Below are 20,442 nucleotides of genomic sequence, written 5' to 3' on the forward strand. Positions count from 1 at the left end.
TCAAATCCTGGACAGACCCGCTTTAGTCTACATATGGCCTAGATCATCTTGAAAAGTCGAATAGAAATTTGGTGATCAGCATTGACTAACTATATCAAGCCTAGTGCCTCTAAAATTAGAGCCAGAGAAATAATCAAAGAGAACAAAATGGTGAAACTGATTTCGATCCGCCCTGTACATTTAAGTGTCATTAATTAGTTATTTCTGGTATCAGTGTTACGAGTAATGAGTGAGCACCAAACACGTGATGTAGCCTTTCAGTACGATTCAATACTTGCAACCGAGCTAAGTCGGAATTAGATTAGTGTGTTTCGAAAAAGGGTTTGAGAAAAGAATCTCTATGTGCAAGTGGTGAAACTGATTTCGATCCTCCCTGTATCAAATCCTGCATGCGTACTCCCAAGATGGTATTTTGATTACTCGCGTCTTTCACGGCTCGACGGATGCCACTGTGTTCGAAGACTTCATCGATGAGCTCCTTCGTCATTGCGGGAGATGGCCGGAGCCGAAGTCGGTTCTGGTCATAGATAATGCATCGTTTCACCGCTCTGAGCGGATTTTAAAGATGTGTGCTGATGCGGGAGTCAAACTGGTTTATTTGCCTCCTTACTCGCCAGACCTGAATGCAATTGAAGAGTTTTTCGCTGAACTCAAAGGCTACATAAGACGCAATTAGAGCTACTACGCAGAAGATCCTGACCGAGAATTTTCCTCCTTTCTCGAGCGGTGTATTAATCAGGTTGGGACAAGAGAAGCTAATGCTAGAGGTCATTTCCGGCACGCCGGCTTGACTATTGAAGAATGGGATGACTGAAATTCTACTCCTAACAGCACCATCCCATTGAGCGAATCACATTGCATTGAGTCTGTCAAGCTGCTTGCTGCATCTGTGTTCTGGCTTCGTAGTTTCCTGTCTTAGACAAGATCCAAATCAATCCAAATGATGCCAGTAGAGCCAACACAGGAGCAGAGAAGCAACCTCGTCTCGGACGAAGTCCATGGCTTCCACGAGGCGGGGCAGTCCCCCGAGCAGGGGCAGTTCCATGAGGGGGAGCTGATCCACCACCATGGAGGGCTATTTCACGAGAAGAAACACTTGTACTAGTAATATGGCTTCGAGTAGTGTCATCTCGACAACATTCTCTATTGCTCCTTTCTATTTCTTGCCTCTCTTGCTTCTTCACCTTTCTCCTCGCGTGCCTTCGCCTATTTGATTCCTCGTTATCTGGCCGAGGGAAAAAGACTGAGCCGCTGCCGACTCGCCAGTGAAGGATGTACTAAGTTCTTTGGCTGCGCAAAGATGGAGTCGACAAGCGAATAGTAACATGTGGAACTGGGCTTGGATCGTGGCTACTTATAGTGGGATGAAGGCCGTTGCTAGAATCATCCAATGAAGAGAATTTTTACCATGTTACAGTGCTTGCGGAAATCTGTGTGACCGCTCAAACTCATCCACCCTTTATCAAGCCTTGGACGTCAAGTCCAATTATACTATATTGAGAGCAGCCACCGGATATGAAGATCTGTGTTATTAATTTACAGTATTTTATGCTACATAATACGTTCCATCATGTTTCATCGTATGAGTAATGCTACTTAATTGGCTGGATTACTAGAATACGTAAAGACACCAGCCTTTTTTAGATGAACTCTAAAAACCACATATATTACAACGGCATACAGAAGATGATAGTCTGGGTTGCGGTACCTGTATACCAGAGCGATCATTATTTAATGATAACATGATAGAGACGGCAAGCGTGAGAAATATATTCAATTAGATCAAGGTATACCAGTATGTAAACGAAACTGCTATAAGCCCAAACGAAAGAAGACAGTACATTGAGATTGGGCCTAGGAGAGCCGTTAGAATTGCAGCTGTCGATTTGGGTGCGGTGACTTTGGATGGCAGATAAGCCACGGAATCATGCGATGGTCCGTTCCCACTTCTATGGGTATTCGGCGCAGAAAGTTTATCAACGAGTTCTCTCAACTTCTCTGGTGCTGACGAAGTGAGCGGAGACTTTCGATCAAGCATATACGACACTTCAAAGGTCTTATGCTCTTGATTTGGGTGTAATCGACTGTGGAAGGGATACTTCTGCACGCAGGACGAGCATAGATCCATATGGGCGCAGATACTACACACAAAGCGAGAGCCGTTGATAAAGATTTTACATATGCCACACGTAGTCTTGTACATGGGGGCGCCAATGACAATCTCCTGAGACAAATGCAGCTGAAATAGATATTGGGCATTGTCTGCGTCGCTAACAAACAATAGATAGCGACCTAACTGCTGCAAAAGTGGCCATGGGAAGTGCAGTTGAGACTGAAGAAGCGTATCTGAGATTTGAAGGATGGATTGACGAACAGCAAGCTCTTGGGTATTATCAGGTGTCGCAACAATTGAAGGGTAGTGCTTTTGGATTTGTTGCACCAGGCTTTCGTTTCCAAGTACCCAGTCTAGGGTATTTCTGCCGTAACCATCTAAAAGAGAAGGATTGGCACCGAGGTGGAGGAGATTTGTGGCAAATTCGATATGGCCGAGACAAATAGCCAGATGAATGGGGGTTTGTAAAAGTTTGTCCTGGGTATTAATAGGGGAGAGGAGCTCCGGAAACCTATGGAGAAGGTTGAGCCTATCTTTCGAGGCAGCAATATGAAGAGGAGTTTGGCCAAGTTCATCTGCAAGCAACACATTTGCGCCAGCGTGAAGAAGCATTTGAACTTGATCAGCATGTCCCTGATAAACAGCCGCCAAAAGAGATGATCCATATCTACCACCCTGAGCGTTGACATCGGCGCCAGCGTCGAGGAGCATCTGCACGATCTCACTGCTTTTCCCGTATGCAGCAGCAGCCTGTAGGACGTTTCCGTATGTACCACCCTGAGCGTTGACATCGGCGCCAGCGTCGAGGAGCATCTGCACGATCTCACTGCTTTTCCCGTATGCAGCAGCAGCCTGTAGGGCGTTGCCGTATCTACCACCCTGAGCGATGACATCGGCGCCAGCGTTGAGGAGCAACTGCACGATCTCACTGTTTTTACGGACTGCAGCAGCCTGTAGGGCGTTGCCGTATTCACCACCCTGAGCGATGACATCGGCGCCAGCGTCGAGGAGCATCTGCACGATCTCACTGCTTTCCCCGTATACAGCAGCCTGTAGGGCATTGCCGTATCTACCACCCTGAGCGTGCACATCGGCGCCAGCTCCAAGTAATCTTTCAACGACGTCCTGATGTCCTCCCAACGAAGCTTCTTGTAGAGCACTTGCGCCTTTACCCATTGTTGCTTCAAGCTTCACACCTTCGAGCAGGAGCCATTCGACAAATTTCGTATGCCCAAAGCCAGCCGCCTCAATCAATGGCGTTCTTCCTTCCCTATTTATTGCTCCACAATCCGCTGCTTTCTTATGCAATATTCTTCCCCCTGTTATATGACCGTGTCGCGATGCCAAATGGAAAGGTGTATTTCCGCCTTCGTCTTCCCTCGTCACGTCCTCGCTGTTCAAAGACACACGCTCTATGATATCAACGAGATTTGCGGCTGCCGCTATATGAATGATTGTGGTTCTTCTTCGTGGGCACATTGGGCTAAATGGGTCAAGAATCTGGTAAATCTGGATCCATTGACTTATCACTTGCTGTAGAATATCATGGTCGTTCCGTAGCATCAGCACACGAAACTGAGCAGCCTTTTCCGCATGAATGAAGAGGTTGGTAGTGGCGTAAGCAACTAATGGGTGGTTCCGCATAAGGTCCTCTTTCGTCGCCTGGGAATCACTCGAAATATCTCCACGTACACGGAGTAAGGCCAGATAAACAAGATAAGAACGATAGAGATTTGCCTGACATTCTAAGAGGATGTTTTCTCTTTGTGATACCGGACTGCTGGCACCGATAGTATCACTTAAGGTAGCTAGCCCTTTCGCGCGCAAGAAATCATTGACTGACTGGTGTACCACTTGGACAGTGTCATTCGAAGCTCCGCTCAAGACGACTTCCGCTAATCCACCAGAAAGGACCTTGATCCTTCGCTTCATGCGCTCGTCGCTTTCAACAAAACCATAGATCTTCTCCCATGTCTTCGGGGCACGCGTTATTTAGGCATTATTTCCTGCCAAAGCATACCGCATTTCAACCACAGTCAGTGGACGCTCAGCCAGGCACACCCATTGAAACAGTAGGAATGATTACTCCAAGTTCCGCACTTCTATCACGTCGTTCAGAGTGTACATATACACATCTTCCAGGCCAGCCGGGACCTCGCGTAACCAGGAACAGATGTCATCGAACGATTCCCCTTCATCAATCCTGGATCGGACAAGAGGCATTACAAGACGAGCCCATTAGAACACACCATTGGCTTACTAGATGAGTTGTTCCATCAGCGTCTGTCTCTTCTCTTCGCTAGGGCTGCCTTCGACCTCTGTCTCGGCAAGTATATCCTTGATGTATATAGCGATGTCTTTTTGATTATGCTGTTCGACATGTATCTCCATGGTCTGGGCACTTCCTATGATGGGATAGTGTCGACATGAAATGCAGACTCGAATCGCAGCGTCCCTTTTGCTGCTCGGTTAATGAGTCGATGGAAATACGCTGCGAGTTGTCGAGCAGACTCAGCTCCGGTCTCATCTAGCACATCGACAAAAACCGTTACATGTTATCGACTAGCATATGCTAGGATGACAGCCGCCAGTAACTCTTCTAGAACCCCGTGTGTCCATTCCCACTTACCTTCGCCGTATCCAAACTGCCGACATCGTTGTTCATAGGTCTCGCATACCTAATGGCGCACGGTCGCATCGCGAACAAATAATTGGTTCAGTAAGGATCGAAGCATACCCAATGGTATACGTTGCATCTCTGTGCCCCGCGCAGTAAAGAAAAAGTCGAGCTGGATGCCCTGGTTACCGTTCTGTACACTCTTGAGTTTGCCGTGTAGGAATAACATCAATGTCGATTTACCCGCACCCGGTTTGCCCTTAATCCATAGTAGACCACGGGATTCGCTCCTCCAGGATTGGTACTTTTCCAAGTCCAAAATCCATTGGCAGGTATTGGTATGACATGGCTCGACATTCTCTCTCCGGTCTAGCATCTGCGGAAATGCCAGTGACTTGAGTATCTCTACCACTCTGGTAAGTGAAAGTCTCTTTGACAGATACGGGGCGAAGCGAACCGTTATCTACCCTCTGCTGAGGGGTTTCTGTTCGAGCTGGCCCTAAAAGAGGCGTTTAGTCAGCTAACCCGGACTTGGATAAGACTTCAATAATTGTACCGGATAAAACATTGATAACTCCGTGGTTGGTCCCAAATTGAGGCCCCAAGCTGTCGTTACCAAACGAGATTGAATTCATAGTCAATAAGCGGTGCGTACTATGATGGTGTTAGTGAAGGCCCCAGGCCTCAGAAAATGGGGGGAATTCTCAGCCCCATGATCAGCTGACCTTCTGCCATGAAATGATGCACTTTCTCTAGCTTCAATAGCTAGATTTTCAAAAACTGATTTGCGTTTAAATTAAGTGATGTACTAATTGTGACTAAGCACTCACCTCCACCCCTCCAGGGTGTAGGTGAGCCCACACCTTTTAACAAACCCACACCTATTAACAAAAAAACCATTATTTCAATTTCGACCCTATTTTTCAGCCACCATCCCATCTGGATCTATATATTTAAATAGCTCACTATTAGCTTCAAGATAATGTCTACCCCCTGATGCTTCTTCTTTTTCTTTAAGAGCCTGATTGGCGCGGTGCCAATAGTCTCGAATTCTTGCATTTCCAGCCTCACGCCAAATATCCAGCTTAGATTCCTTCGTACAACGCTGATGAACCTTCGAATTGCCTGCAATTGACGATAAAGGACTCTTAGAAGCACCCTTTACAATGCGTTTTGTCTTTTTGATAGGAATATTTTGGCTTTGCATCCTTTTTATCGTCTGTTTTGCAAGGGCTAGGTCTTGAACAGCCTGATTGCCGCCATGAATTGCACGGTTTATATGTTTTTGAAGCTTCGGAAGGTCCAATTCATCGTCTTCGAATATAGTTTGAATCTTATCTTCAACTTTAGAGAATCTTTGATCTGAGTTAGGCGGCGAATTCGTTGCTGAACTAGGAAATTCACGGTTTGGTGATGGCGTATGACCATATATTTCAAGGACTGGTTCATCTTCCCAGCCTGGATCAATTTGATCGCACACAATATGCAAATCATAAGGCCAAAGACCGGTGTCTTTAAATGATGATTTAATCGTTTGCGATTTAAATGTGTCTTTGCGAACTGTTTTGATGATTTGAAGAAAATGCCGTTTATCATCAACATCTCCACCCCATCGTACAATCTCATTATTCTTTCTTCGGAATTTTTGTTTAAGAACTGAGAATGGCTTGCCATCGAGAGGCTGGCATCGATGTGTCATTTTTGGTATAAACCACCAAGGTATGATATTAAAGCTTTGGCAGATATGCTCAAATTCCGGGGTTCCATGGGATCCATGGTAATCCATAACCAAAACCCTAGGTCTGCCTTTAGCAACTCGCTTTTTAGTGGCATAATGGAAATCTAACAGCCATTGAATCGCAGTTGTATCGTCGGTCCAGCCTTTAGCAGTTGGTTTAATAACCCTATAGTTGGTAGGATCATCATCGCCGTCAAACCAGTCTTCCATTTGTTCAGAACCACGCATTAAAAACCAAGGATGCATAACCCAGCCATCGGCCGAAATACACTCAATTCCAGTAATATTCTGGCCTATTCCACCAGTCGCAATAGTCTCATATTTGCGGGTAGGAGCGACGTTTTCCTTCGTTCCAATACCTAGCTGAAAGCCAGTCTCATCCCAATTATATAGTTCGTTGGCCTGAATTTTGTTCTTTTTAAGGAATTGGCCATAGACCTCATACCAATGAACTAATTCACCGTGTAATTCAGCTTCAATCCTCGCTTTTTCCATCGGCTTTTGTGTACGAAGGTCGATATGGGGTGGTAGGCGTCGAATGAATTGATACCCATACATTTTGCCAACCTGCCGGTCGGAACCACAATGTCGTAAAATACGATTTGCAGCACCCTCAATATCACTAGCATTTGGTGGTGTATATACTGAATTAAGGTGCTCAATCCAGCGAATAAGAGAGGCTTCTTGTGAGGAATTTAGGGCTTTTTTAGTGGCTGCACGGCCTTTTCCATTTGTCCTGCCTTCCTTTCGGTACCGAAGCTTCCACTTCGAGACGCCAAAATGAGAGGCTGCGGCCTGAATACTGGTAAATTGACCTGATTTATAGGCTTCGAGGGCATTTGAGAGAAGGATCTCTTCTTTTTCGGAGGAAATCGGCATAGTTTTGGTGGTGAAAAATAGGTTTGAAATAGAAATAATGATATTTTTGTTAATAGGTGTGGGTTTGTTAACAGGTGTGGGCTCACCTACACCCTGGAGGGGTGGAGGTGAGTGCTCAGTCACAATTAGCAACATTATATGTTTAGCGTTGGTCAACGGAACTGCCCATTTCGTGCCGATTATGCCTTGGGTGAGCGCTTAATCAAACAAGAACGGTGTCAGTAAAGCGCTCAAAAACCATTATTGGTAGGGTAGCGTCCAAATCAACTACTGGAGCAAATTGGTATTCTTAGGACATGAGGGCCGAGGCGAGTTTCGTTGGACCGCAGTAATCAGTTCTAAACTCACTCAATGTTCTGGGGGCTACTGTACGGAGTAGAGTTATTTTGTGCGGGCGGCTAGGAGTGCCCAAAGCGGTGTGCTATATCCAATCATCCATCGCCATATCTCCCCGCCTATTGAGATTTTCTTCCCAGAACATTCCATGAGGGTATACGGTAATTTACAATGACTCATTAGACACGAAAGCCTGATACGTTTTTTACTAAGATACGGCGAAGCAGGGGTTGTTTTCTAAAGTAACCCAATACGGATTAGGGTAGTTTAGGGTACGGGCCGAGAAACAACGCGAGAGTTCCATGGGGGAATCCGTTTTCGAAATCTACTGTACCCGTCTGGATTGAGATATCTTAAGACTGAAAAGGCCCTTCAGAAGATGCCACTATCAGAGAGGCTCTTAAAGCTGTTATTATGATCACATTTCAAATTGCATTGGTGTTGTGCGCAATCTTCGCACAGGCTGTGAGTAGAACATAAAACGTTAGGAATAATTGCTTTAAGTGCTGATGTCTCGCAGTTTCCTTCGTCAACAATGATATTTGGGAATTGAAGCCAAATCAAACAGCGTTATTCAAAATTTAAACTGATGCTGGAAGGGACAAAGGCTAGTAATTCGAAGTCTTATACGCTACTACCTTTGAGGCTCCCTTTACATATCCCAGAACTTGGCATCCATATCTCTCTGCGTCGTTACCCTCTCCGGAAACGCCAGAGGTCTACGAACACTGCGAGATGTACTAATGCCACCGATAGAAGCCAAGTCTTTGGGAGGTGCAACAATTAACAGTCGCATTCCAAAGCTGGGCAATTTTTCAAAGTGCCAAGAGTGAGGCACAATCGTAGCATCTGGCCCACAATCCCATATGTATTTTCTTTGGTGCGTAGACATCCGGAAAATTAGTTCCAACAAATAGCTTTATATCCACTCAAAGGCGATATAGCATACTCAAGCAACAGATCCACTGAAGTGCACAACAATCATTTTATATTAAGAGGGAAGATGCGTGTGGGGTCAAACCTCATTTTTGATTGTTTCTTCCTTTGTGTGATCATAGCAACTTTAGAGTCTGCTCGCTGTTGAGGGTCGCGAGCTCTTCGCCAGTGTTTCATCCGGTACACAAAGGTTCCTTCTCGACATGCGAACGCTTTGTTACAGAACTATTTTATATGCTTCTGAATAAAAAGTCTTCTAGGCGGTACGTAATGATGGCTGGCTTTTATACCCCTACCAAGCTCTTACGCCTTGCCCTTCCCAGAAACAGTTCTTCGAATACTCATAGAAGACTTTGGCCTGTGTGAATATTCCCTCACCGCTTAATATCAGCGGAAGAGCTCCATTGCTTCAATCACTACATGAGCTCTTCGTATCTTCGTTGACGCCACCGTGATATGACTAGATATTGACGCAATGCGGCCAAGTTTGATCATCCTCCTCCATTCTGTCTGGAGGTCTTTCATGCCGGGCACTCACCTCTGGAATTTTTTATAGTGCTCTCTGGTAGCTGGTATGATCTGCCAAATCACACCTGCGTGTCGATTCTATTGGATCGTACACTCGAGAAATGAAAATTTCCGCTTCGTCATCATCAAGAAGCGTATCTACAAGTCGTATAAAAATCTGTTCTTTCTTTGATTTGCCCAATTCTAACAAACAGACGTAAAGGTTTCGCGATACAAACAAACAATTCATTAACGCCCGGCGGCTGAGCCGAAAGGGCAACTATCACTGATCTACTGTACATGTCCATCTGTGTATGCTGTGTCTCCTGAAAGCCCATACATAGAACCTTATAACATATAACATTTCCAGAAAGCAGTATCGCAGCGAGTTTCTCGTGGGTTAGTAAGTGGGTTAGTAGGCTGGCTTGAAGGTGCTTCTCCAAGTGTTCAACATCCTATCTTCGGCAGTTGAAGCGCGTCTACCATGTGTAGCACGAGGTGGTGGGTAAGTAGGGTCGGAAGAAGGGGTGGGGGTTATGTTGGTCGATATGTTCAAGTGGCCTCGAGTCGGCCCGTCGCAATGGCGAAACGTATGGAGGCCTGTACTGCCTCTAGGTTTGGCGTCCACTGTTGATTATCAGAAGGCTGTTTTCCGCCTAGGAAGAAGGATATGTTTCCTCGGTGAGTCTGCGTGCATTGTAACAGTTCCGTCCGATGTACAGTCCACTTCCGACATCGGAAGAGGAAGTGCTCTACGGTCTCTCTTGCTTGTCCGCAATCGCATTGATCCGTCTCTGCTATATTGATCTGATTGAGATACCCATTGAGCCTAGCTATGCCGGTTCGGAGTTGGGCCAGTACGCTCGCTTCTTTCCACGTTAGGCGATCATATAGCTGCCGGGTGTGTTTGCCTGGCAGTGCGGCATCTACTCGTTTTGCGTGTCTTCCTATGTTCACTGGTAGCTCACTGCTGGGGACTGCTTGGGACCGTGCGATGTTTAATACTGTGGACTTTATCCTCGAGATGTGTTCTTATGGGAGAGCATCTTCTTGTGTTGCAGTTCTGGCCTGTTCTTTAGCCAGACCTAACAGCTTGTTGTCATCGGTAGTAGGGATCTAGTGGAATATGATGCGATTTCCATTCCTCCGCGACCTTCTTATCAGCTTGTACATCTGACAAACAAACTCCTGGCCAGACGGTCGTCGGGGGTTCCTTAGCGTGAGCACCGCCGCTTTGTTGCTTGTGAGCAACGTAATCCTGTAGTCCTTGATTCCCACTATCATTTTCAACACATGTGCTATGGCTGCTAGCTCCGTAGAGAACGGGTTCTGCTCTGCCCTCGCGCCTAATGTGATAGAAAACATTTTGAGCTTCAACTTTCGATTTCGAGGTGGCTGTTTCTCGATCGCGACTCTAAATCCCACTAGCTCGTTCCGTGCCGAGCTGCTGACCGCGATCTGTATCAACCCGCCCGCTTCAGTCTGAGGTTCATATTGTCCGTCAATATTAGCCTGTATGCGTTCGTCCTAAGGGGCCAACGTGAACGGGTCAATTGTTTCTAGTCTCTCCATATCAACGTGCCTAAGCGCATCTGCCACTTGGTACAGCGGCGAGCGATGATATCGTCTGAACTTTCTAATCCGGTCTATACCTCTGCGGAGCGGGTTTGTTTCAGGAAGGGTATGCATGTCCGTCTACATCTTCACGGCCCGTCTCTAGAATCGGTTCCGCGCGGTGGCAATGTGGGCCTCCGCCTCCGCTACGCTGGTCGCGACCGTGAGGAATGTCCCCATAATAGCTTGTGCTCTAACTCTTTAGACTCGATTGATCGGCCCCGTGGCTTTGTCCTTACACGCGTGCATCTAGACATTAGAGGCGTAGTCCACAACTAGCGCCACCGTTGATGTATATAACTGCCGCGCCGTTGCTGGGGAAAGGCCGCGAAGTCGCCGAAGCTCTATCGCTGCCTCTAGGCCCTTAGACGCGGCCCTCGCTATATATTCCTTGTATTTCAGTCTCGTGTCCATCAAGACACCCAGGATCTTGACGTGGCTTTTGGGTACAACCGTCTGTCCCTTGATAATAAACGACTTATGGTCCGATTTACGCATCTTGGGAGCAAAGTGTATGATAGCTGTCTTTTCCGCCTTAAAAGTTGCTCCACTTCTCCTTTCCTAATCGAGCGCCTTATTGATAATTGCCTCGATTCCTTGCCGGTTACTCTGCGCGGTTAGCCCGGTCACCTATGCGGTAAAATCATCCATAAAAGCGACCGCTCCTCCTTGGCTGTCGATCTGTCTTTGCACGAGGTCTGCGTTGAAGAAAAGGAATAGGATCGGAGATAGGGGTGAGCCCTAAGGCAGGCTAGCTTAGGGCAATCTTCGGGCCTCAGAAAGCTGCCCGTTGATCTGGATAGTGGCCGTTCGCTCTGAGCAGAATGCCTCGACCCACCGGAGCAAGTCATCTGGTATGCCTCGCGCTTTTATCCTCTGGAGCAGTCGTTCTTTGCACACTCCGTTGTAGGCACCCTTCACATCGAAACTGATCAGACTCAACACCCGTCGGCCACGCCACGCGGTGTAGATCTGCTCTTGTAATAGCACAAGCGCCTGCTCCGCGGATCGCTGCTTTCGGGCGCCGAAGTGGCTGGTCGGGAGCAAGCCGTGTGTCTCTATAGCGTGCGAGATCCTTTCCGCAACCACCGATTCTAGTATCTTACCTAGCGTCGCGAGGAGCGAGATTGGCCTCTATGCCTTTGTAATGGTGTAATTTTCTTTATTCGGCTTCTTAAGCGGTATGATCTTCGCGTGTCTCTATTACGTCGGTAACGCGCCTTCTCCTAGTGACGCCTAGAATAAATCGAGAACCCTGTGCTTGACAGTCGGCTATGTCATCTTCCAGACTATCGCCGGTAGACCGTCTTCACCCGGTGCCTTCTATGATTTAGCAGCAAAAAGCTGTCTTTCGATCTCTTCTATGCCAACCGTAGGCATCCTCACTAGCTCTCTCTATGGTCTCGTCCCTTCGTCTTCAATCACGTCCGGTAGAGGGGGAAAGAATTTGGACAACAGCTCTTCTGCTTGCTCCTTATAGTCAGCGGTGGTAGTCCTATCTGCTCTGACGAGTTGTGGTAGCTTCCCGAATGCCGCGTCTTCTCCCGATTCCAGGTACTTAGCGGCTTTCTAGATATTGTCGTTGTCTGCGAGAAACTCATTCTAGTGCTTCTTCTTTTGCCTGCGGATGGCGTCATGGTATTGTTTTGCCGCATCCTGGGCTATCTTTTCGAGCTGAGGTATTTTTCGCCCCGCCCGTCGCTCCGAGCGAGCGCGATTGCGCTAGTGTGTGTATATGTAACGGAGTTGTGTCAGGTCGGTTGTCCACCACCGCTTCGCGTGTGGCGATGGTTTCGCTCTTGGAGTTAAAGTATACACTGCATCCGAGACTGCGGACATCAGTCGGTCGGTTTTCTGCTGCACTGTGCCTTCCAACGGAGTGGTGGCCAGGGTGCTCGCGATTCTAGCATTAATCTCTTTCTATGGCGCGTTCTTTAGAAGAAGTCGTTCCTGATGCTTCGGGGCTGACCACGGTGCATCGAACACCGTCTCAATCGTCCGGTGATCCGAGCCGTGCTTAGTCCCGTGTATTACACATTTGGTCATTAGGTCTGCCAAATTGTCGGAGGCCAGGACGAGGTCAATTGTGGACTCGTAGTCCCCATACTGTCCTTCGCTATGCCATGTTTTCGTGCCTCGTTTGAGCAAGCTACTAAGAGCAAATTCACTTATGAGGCCAATGATTGGATCCGCTTCGCCTTGTCTTCCTAAGGACACCTCGTCTCCGCCCTAGAGTTGGTCATGGCGGTTGAAGTCTCCTATAATCATGATGTCCACCACGGCGCCCGTGTCTCGCCGTACCTTTGAGATTGCCTTTCTGAGGTGATCGCATGCGTCGTCTAGCACCGTGGCGTCTCCCCCTTCGACGTAGACCGATGCTATAAAGATCAGCCGTTCGGGTAGTCGGATGACCGCTACCGTCAGATCCGGGGACTTAATGGCCACTTGCTCCGCTTCTACATCTTTGTTGACCTAAAGTATGCTCCGGATCGCCTATCTGCCTTCCCTCTAGGTGGAGGGTACCATCTTCGTCCATTTGTGATATCCTATTGGGGTGGTCAAGAGTCGTCCCTGAATCCTCCTCGCCTAGGGTTCCTGAATCGCTAACGCCACTACGTCCTTGGTTTGTCCGTTATTCATTAAGCTTTCATACACGGCACCCTGCTTCCTCACATTTAATTGGATTATTCGAAGTGTCTTATTCATGACGTGGTGGGTAGAGCTTCCGGCAATTCTTGCTAAACGACTTATGTGGCCCACCGCATAGAACACACTTTGGAACCTCTTGATCGCAGCGACTATGGTGATGACCCTCCGAGGCGCACTTTACGCACTTCTGGGTCTTACGGCATTAGAATGCCTTGTGACCAATCTCCTGGCAGTTATAACATTGCATCGGTCGTGGCCGATATTCAAAGACGCTGGTTGTCCCGGATTCCCCTCCAACGTGGAAGTATCCGTCGGCCAGGAGCCTCCGCGCGTCGGAGCCTTTAGTGAGGTACACGACCATCGAGCTATATGGCTTCGCGGCTTCCTTACTGCTAAGCCACGTCATCTTAGCGACTGTACTTTCGTTTTCTTCACTTAGTGCTACGGTTGCTCCAGCCAGAATGGCATGGTTGTCATCTAGCACCGCAGCCCTCTTAACGCCGTCGACCTTGATCGGGTAGAGCTCGTCCCGGAGCACCCGGGATCCTGTTCCGATCTTTTCTTCCGCCACTTTCTTGACCAGCTGGTGCTCGGCTTTATCACGACACGCAATCCTGATCCGATTAGGGTCTCTTAGACTCACGGTGACCGCGCGGCAGCGCCAGTGGGTGTGATTATCCATCGTTCGGATCTCTTTCTCGATTGCGGCCCTGATTGAGCCCGCGGATATCTTCTTATTTTCATTTTCGGTCATCTTCGAGGTGTCTATCGTACAGTACAAAGTTTCGGTAAAGGTGGTCGGTGTCGTGCCTAGCGTTAACAGTGTCCGTATATTGCTTGGGTAGCTGGTTGGAGGAGTGCGCGCGACATCTGTATAGGATGGGGAACTCGTGGGAGCGGGGACGCCGATTTCTTCGCGTAAGGATTGAATCTCGCGGAGAATCGCATCATGGTTGTTCTGAGAGCATGCCTCGGAGTGGCATTGCGGTGTCAAGGGTCTATCAGTCAGGTTCTGTAGCTCGTGTCGGACCTCGGCGAGAGCCGCACTAAACTCTGCTTGGGCTTTTAGTAATTCTTCCTTATGTATCTCATCGCGGAGTCTGATCTCCCTCCTGAGTTTGGCGATCTCTTGCACCAGATTGCTGACATCGAGGTCGTCGCCCTCGGTCGCGGAGTCGTCCGAAGTTCCCACGTCAGGCTGGTCTTCGGGTTCGATTCTCTTCTTTGGTAGCGGTCGCGTCTTCCTCTGCTCGTTGTCGATCTCTTGCTCTCGAGCATAGTTTTTCGGTGGTTTGGTGGTGCGCTTCGGTCTCGACAGTCGCGGTGGCGAATCCTCGCGTTCATCGCGGTCGGGCGGTTCAGGGGTTCGCATCGCGGCCCGTCCCGTCATTACTCACTCGATACGGGAGGTCGGTATTTTCGCCACGTGGCACAAAAAGGCTATCACTGGGCAGTCGCTCCTCGGTCTACTCGCCCTTGTAGATTGATACCTATCCGTGATACCTTACTGTGGAGTACAGTTCAATATCGCGGGTTCTATATGGGTACAGTCTCACCGAGATACAGTCCCTTATGTCTTCCCCAGTTCATATATGGGTACAGTATTTCCGGAAATCGGTGTCACCCTGTGGAAGATCCCTCTTGTGGAAGATACAGTCACTCACTGTGGAGTCAAAAAAAATGGTACCGTTTCGCGATACAGTCACTAGCGAAAACAGCTTCCTCTTAAAGACTGCTTTTCGTTTCTTGGGACCCGCTGCCAAGACCTTAGCGTAGATCATTGATCTAACCATTCTAAAGTTGAGGGCCGTTACCAATATGCCGTGTAAGATACTGTACCTCTCGCGGTAATATCACATCCAATACTGTAAGAATTATTCACTCGAAAAGCAGTCATCGATGAAGAATTGGATTTCGCTGGTGACTGTACACGATGCGCAGTGACGCAAACAGTTGTGTTGGCTGTCTCCCCGTCATCTAGGTTGTTCTGCACAGGTAACGATCTCGGACAGAAGTTTTTCATTCGTACCCCCATAGTTCTAGACTGAATATTTTAGTTGGCTGGTCGAAGTTGAGCCTCAAAAAGCATGAGACTGATGGCTAGGGCCTCAGCAGCAATTAGACATCCTGTGATGGCGAATCCATCGGAGGTTTTATCTAAAATCGTAGCCCACAGAATTCCAATTAACCCAGCGCCCACAGCACAAGCTACAGCAAGCACTGTGATTCTTTTGATAACCCAGCTCTCAAGACAAAGAAGGCCAAAGCCATCCTCCTCGGAGAGTTCTTGTATAAGAACCTCCACCCATATTCTTTGACCCTTGCTCCGTTCCGGAGGATTCATAATGATGGAGCAGAGATGCGATTGGCCAGCACATGTCGCGAGTAGCTTTGACAGAGGCATGTAATCTTCAGTGATAGCTGGTTGGTCAGGATCTGAGTAGATAAGTTCATACTACTAAGTGTTAGAGATTCGCTTCTTGAATGTTAGACTGGATTTCTTATTTCACCTTGACGGGCTTTACACCTTGTAGGCCCTTCAGAGAATATCGGCGCAATCCTTGACATCGCCTTTGTTTGTATGCGTGAAGAATGTCAGATAATAGAATATAGTCGCTTATTCTCTTAGTTATTTGGACCTTGTGCACTGAAAGTCCTCCAGTGTTAGCCCTGTAACACAGTCCAAGTTTGAATCCTTTGTTGTAGTGACCGATTGCACTTTCGAGGATCTGAGCAATTGAGGTTGAACCAGCAAGGCTAGCATAATACAGAACAGTCCTAGACAAGCTGTCTTCCTTCGTGGGGTCTGCGTTTGCATCAAGTAATGCCGTAACCACGTCAATTTGACCTGATTCAGCTGCCATGTGCAAAGGCACCCTAAGATCTGATTTCGACGCATAATTAACGTCGGCTCCTGCTAAGATCAGAATCTTCACCATATCCTGATTTCCTGCTGCAGCAGCATAATCCAGCGCATTTTGTTTCAGGTAAAATCGGTCATCTATTGAATCCAGCATTTGTAGTGCTTTTTCAACATTTGCTCCGGAGGCAAGAAGCAATTCCAGAAGATCGCCATTCCGGCATTGGGTAGTCAAGGAAAGGGCAGAGACGCTACCAGCCGTCAAGTTGACATCGGCTCCGTGCTGAAGCAGCATCTGCGCAATCTTGACGTATCCTCCAAAGCAAGCAACCTGGAGGGCATTTCCGTAGCGTCCACCCTGGGCGTTGACATCGGCTCCTCGCTCTAACAGCATCTGTGCGATCTTGTCGTGTCCTGTGTTACAAGCAGCCTGAAGGGCATTTCCGTAGCGTCCACCCTGGGCGTTGACATCGGCTCCTCGCTCTAGCAGCATCTGTGCGATCTTGTCGTGTCCTGTGTTACAAGCAGCCTGGAGGGCATTACCGTAGCGTCCACCCTGGGCGTTGACATCGGCTCCTCGCTCTAGCAGCATCTGTGCGATCTTGACGTGTCCTCTGTTACAAGCAGCCTGGAGGGCATTACCGTAGCGTCCACCCTGGGCGTTGACATTGACTCCTCGCTCTAGCAGCATCTGTGCGATCTTGTCGTGTCCTCTGTCACAAACAGCCTGGAGGGCATTTCCGTAGCGTTCACCCTGGGCGTTGACATCGGCTCCTCGCTCTAGCAGCATCTGTGCGATCTTGTTGTGTCCTGTGTCACAAGCAGCCTGGAGGGCATTTCCGTACTCACCACCCTGGGCGTTGACATCGGCTCCTCGCTCTAGCAGCATCTGTGCGATCTTGACGTGTCCTCTGTCACAAGCAGCTTGGAGGGCATTTCCGTACTCACCACCCTGGGCGTTGACATCGGCTCCTCGCTCTAGCAGCATCTGTGCGATCTTGACGTGTCCTCTGTCACAAGCAGCTTGGAGGGCATTTCCGTACTCTCCACCTTGGGCGTTGACATCGGCTCCTCGCTCTAACAAAAGTTGCACAACCCTATCATGTCCATTAATTGAAGCCCACATGACTGGATATGTTGCTGTATCATCAGGTGCATTGACGTCATTTTCATTTACACCAAGTATAGAATATACCTCCTGTTCATGGCCATTGAATGCCGCCAGATGCAGGGCACTCATTACAGGAGCTCTTTCGTATGGTCTGATTGTCCTCCAAAAAATGGGAAACCACCTTGAGAAAGGTTTCCCACTCATGTCGTATAATCGATGCACTCGGTCGGTTTCTTTTCGCATTGAAGTCAAAGGCATGTTTCGTACGTGATCGGGCCAATATACTGCTGAATATTCCAAGAAACTTCCACTAAAGGAGCCCAATTCACCTTCATCGTATTCTGAATCCTCTATCAACAAGTATTGCAAACAGATCTTAGCCATCTGATCTTCCGCGTCAGTCAGACTGTTCCAGTATGCACATTTGGGATTGCTGGAATCTTTCTTTTGAATAAGAAAGTCTCTGGCAGATTGATGGATAAGATAGAGCTTGGAGTTGTTGGTAAAGACAAATAAGCCGCATAATTGTCGAATTTTTCTCTCTAAATGAGTTGGATCTAGCCTAGCCCCCAGTATTGTTCGTGCCTCTGAGTAAGTGGCAATACCTAGAGCGACAGCCATCTCTCGTACAGTGAGGGGACGTCGTGCCACCACAATGATCTCCAAGATCATTTTGACTGTATCCATTTCATCCGCCTGGACTCGACTAAGTATCTTTTCGTATGCTGCATTCACAGAAAGCGGTATCAGTGTGATCGAATGCTCTGCAGGCCGGAGGCTGTCTTTGAAGGTAGTACGGATATCATCAATGGCTAGGTGTAGCCAAAGATATGTACGGTGTTCCATTTGAAGCAGCTGCTGTTCAACTCGATGATGAAGCTCTGGTGACAGCGGCACCGTTTTAGCTAGCTCTCTTGCTCGAATCCTCAGCACCAGTTCAATCTCCTTACGGATTTGGTCATTCTGCTCCTCTCCCTTGATGTGTACATGTGGGAAAGAATCGGTGATTGCTCGAAAGTGATCCTGTATATGATCGTAGGGACGACTGGTGACCAGGAATTTCAAACAGGTTTCATCTGTTGATGAAGATGGCTGGCGATGAAACGCTTGAAGCTTTTCGATTAACCGGCGCTGATCGGTTTCACGACATTCATCAAGTGCATCGAATACGCAAATTGTCTTGCACGAGATGTCAGCTGCTGTTGCCGCTATTAAGATCCGCCAAAGCTCATCAACTTCTTGTCGAAGGGTCCCCCCATTCTTTTCCCAAGCCGGAATGGCATGTTGTAATAGATGAGGTTGCTGGCTGAATAGCTGATGAAGTACCGAACATAGTGCCGTAGTAAGATCGTTCTGTTTATCATTGTCTTTAAAAAAAAAGTAACATATTTTCACAGATGGATGAGAGCTGTCTAAGCAATCATCGATTATTGACCTGGCTAGGACAGACTTGCCACAGCCTGGGTCAGCCGACACCCAGAGAAGATCGTTGCAGTTGCTCTCCCACCAACGGATGTATTCAGAGCTCTGGAGAGCCCATCGACAGGTTCCCTCAGCTCGTTCAGGGTTTATGTTCTTTTGCTCCGCGTAGTTGACGACCTTGAACACTTGGTAACAACGGCGCTGTTGATCTGTTAGGACTCTTGCTTTCTGTTCACTAAAGTGCCGTTCGTTTTGAGTGTATGCTTGATCTAAGCGATGTTGGATGCCTTTCAGCTCCTCTAAGTAGTGCCTAGGTCAATATTTGCTGATGTAATAATTATAAGACTGCGCAAGACTAACCAGACACAACAGCACTTATCCTCTCCTCGGCTTCAATTCTATTGAGAGGGATCCTTTGTAGAAGGTCTTTGGCATATGCAGCTGCCACTATAGCTGCGTACCCTTGCCACTCTTTGTTCTTATGTGAGTCCGAGTAATCGCAGATACCCCGGATGACGAGACATGGGAAAGTATTCATCAGCCCCGCGGCTTCCATTTCGAAACAAAGAACGTCTTTTTCCGCGGCAAGCCGATCTCGAATTAGAGCATCCTTCATCAACTGATTGCCAGAAGCAATCAGGCCATAGTGAATGGCAGGGTTATCTTCGTCGTCGGCCCGCTCACTCCGTAGTACCAACGTTGACGGATCAACTGCACATTTAGCACAGCCTGCTGGGTGATGGATAACTTCGGGAAGAAACAGCCTATCGGTAATTAGTTCTGGCTGGGTGTACTTCCGACGTAGTCTCATGTTCTTTCCAAACATGCCGTTGATAGCCTCCTCGAGCTGATGCCCTTTTCTCTCGTATTGTGTTCGAATACCCGCCATTGCAGCGCGCAATATAGCTGGTGGCTGATTCAAGAACCGCGTATGCTGAAAACTTTGGTCCTGGATCGACTTGCCAAAATCGTATTGAAACACACCACTCTCGCCACCGCGAGGCGCACTGACCACAACATCGCCCAAGCGAATATCATGGCTCTTGCTTGGTACACCCCCGCCAATTCCGACCATGAGGCCGATCCTGATGTTGTGAAAACTGTTGAGCATATTTGTCGCTACACTAGCCGCGGAAGCTGTTCTATATTCACCATCGGGTAAGACAGCGATGACAACGTTGTGTTCGCCCATTTTGCCTAACGTATAGTCGTTGGCATCGTTTGGCGACACAAAGCTCGGTTTGTCGTGCTCTTCATCGAGAAACCCTTGTGCGGCAGTGTATTCCACGGGCAAGGCGCAAATCCAACCCACAGTGTACCCCGCAGGATCTGACATGGCTTCAACGCGAGAAAAAGCCGGACAATGAGTTACCCGCGTGACCTTTCTAAAGCTCTGACTTCTAGTGTGCAATATAGGCCTAACTCATGGAGGTAACATATGCTACTATGAGCAAAGGAGAGCGGAGGAGGCTTGAGAGAAGGAAAGAAGCCCTCTAAGACCCAGCGAAAATTTTGCCAACCCGAGAGGCTCAGCCTCATGATGAACACGACGTGCTGCAGCGGGCGGTTAGAGAAGAGACGCTATTGGCAGGAGCCGTCTTCACCATCCTATCGAAACCAAGAAATGCCAAGACCACCTTTGGAATGCACTCATCTTGCC

General features: G+C 48.1%; 7 protein-coding genes across 7 annotated transcripts; all 7 read right to left on the reverse strand.

Annotated features, from left to right (window-relative positions):
• Positions 1-1,777: 1,777 nt before the first annotated feature.
• Positions 1,778-4,045, reverse strand: N7529_007349 (uncharacterized protein; the record flags this gene model as incomplete). Its single annotated transcript, XM_057242876.1, has 1 exon — positions 1,778-4,045. The coding sequence occupies one exon, from the start codon at positions 4,043-4,045 to the stop codon at positions 1,778-1,780; it is 2,268 nt and encodes a 755-aa protein (XP_057098235.1).
• Positions 4,046-5,646: 1,601 nt separating this feature from the next.
• Positions 5,647-7,347, reverse strand: N7529_007350 (uncharacterized protein; the record flags this gene model as incomplete). The annotated part of the gene is made up of 1 exon (XM_057242877.1): positions 5,647-7,347. One exon carries the CDS (start codon positions 7,345-7,347, stop codon positions 5,647-5,649), a length of 1,701 nt encoding a protein of 566 aa, XP_057098236.1.
• A 2,811-nt stretch (positions 7,348-10,158) lies between these two features.
• Positions 10,159-10,491, reverse strand: N7529_007351 (uncharacterized protein; the record flags this gene model as incomplete). The annotated part of the gene is made up of 2 exons (XM_057242878.1): positions 10,159-10,242; positions 10,309-10,491. The coding sequence occupies 2 exons, from the start codon at positions 10,489-10,491 to the stop codon at positions 10,159-10,161; spliced, it is 267 nt and encodes an 88-aa protein (XP_057098237.1).
• Positions 10,492-10,989: 498 nt separating this feature from the next.
• On the reverse strand, positions 10,990-11,238 carry N7529_007352 (uncharacterized protein; the record flags this gene model as incomplete). Its single annotated transcript, XM_057242879.1, has 1 exon — positions 10,990-11,238. The coding sequence occupies one exon, from the start codon at positions 11,236-11,238 to the stop codon at positions 10,990-10,992; it is 249 nt and encodes an 82-aa protein (XP_057098238.1).
• Positions 11,239-12,660: 1,422 nt separating this feature from the next.
• On the reverse strand, positions 12,661-13,276 carry N7529_007353 (uncharacterized protein; the record flags this gene model as incomplete). The annotated part of the gene is made up of 3 exons (XM_057242880.1): positions 12,661-12,969; positions 13,042-13,196; positions 13,264-13,276. 3 exons carry the CDS (start codon positions 13,274-13,276, stop codon positions 12,661-12,663), a joined length of 477 nt encoding a protein of 158 aa, XP_057098239.1.
• Positions 13,277-13,591: 315 nt separating this feature from the next.
• On the reverse strand, positions 13,592-14,779 carry N7529_007354 (uncharacterized protein; the record flags this gene model as incomplete). The annotated part of the gene is made up of 1 exon (XM_057242881.1): positions 13,592-14,779. One exon carries the CDS (start codon positions 14,777-14,779, stop codon positions 13,592-13,594), a length of 1,188 nt encoding a protein of 395 aa, XP_057098240.1.
• A 663-nt stretch (positions 14,780-15,442) lies between these two features.
• On the reverse strand, positions 15,443-20,118 carry N7529_007355 (uncharacterized protein; the record flags this gene model as incomplete). The annotated part of the gene is made up of 3 exons (XM_057242882.1): positions 15,443-15,844; positions 16,038-19,081; positions 19,143-20,118. 3 exons carry the CDS (start codon positions 20,116-20,118, stop codon positions 15,443-15,445), a joined length of 4,422 nt encoding a protein of 1,473 aa, XP_057098241.1.
• Positions 20,119-20,442: the final 324 nt, after the last annotated feature.

The sequence above is a fragment of the Penicillium soppii genome (assembly GCF_028829465.1).
Source record: "Penicillium soppii strain IBT 18220 chromosome Unknown utg000005l, whole genome shotgun sequence".
NCBI lineage: Eukaryota > Fungi > Ascomycota > Eurotiomycetes > Eurotiales > Aspergillaceae > Penicillium > Penicillium soppii.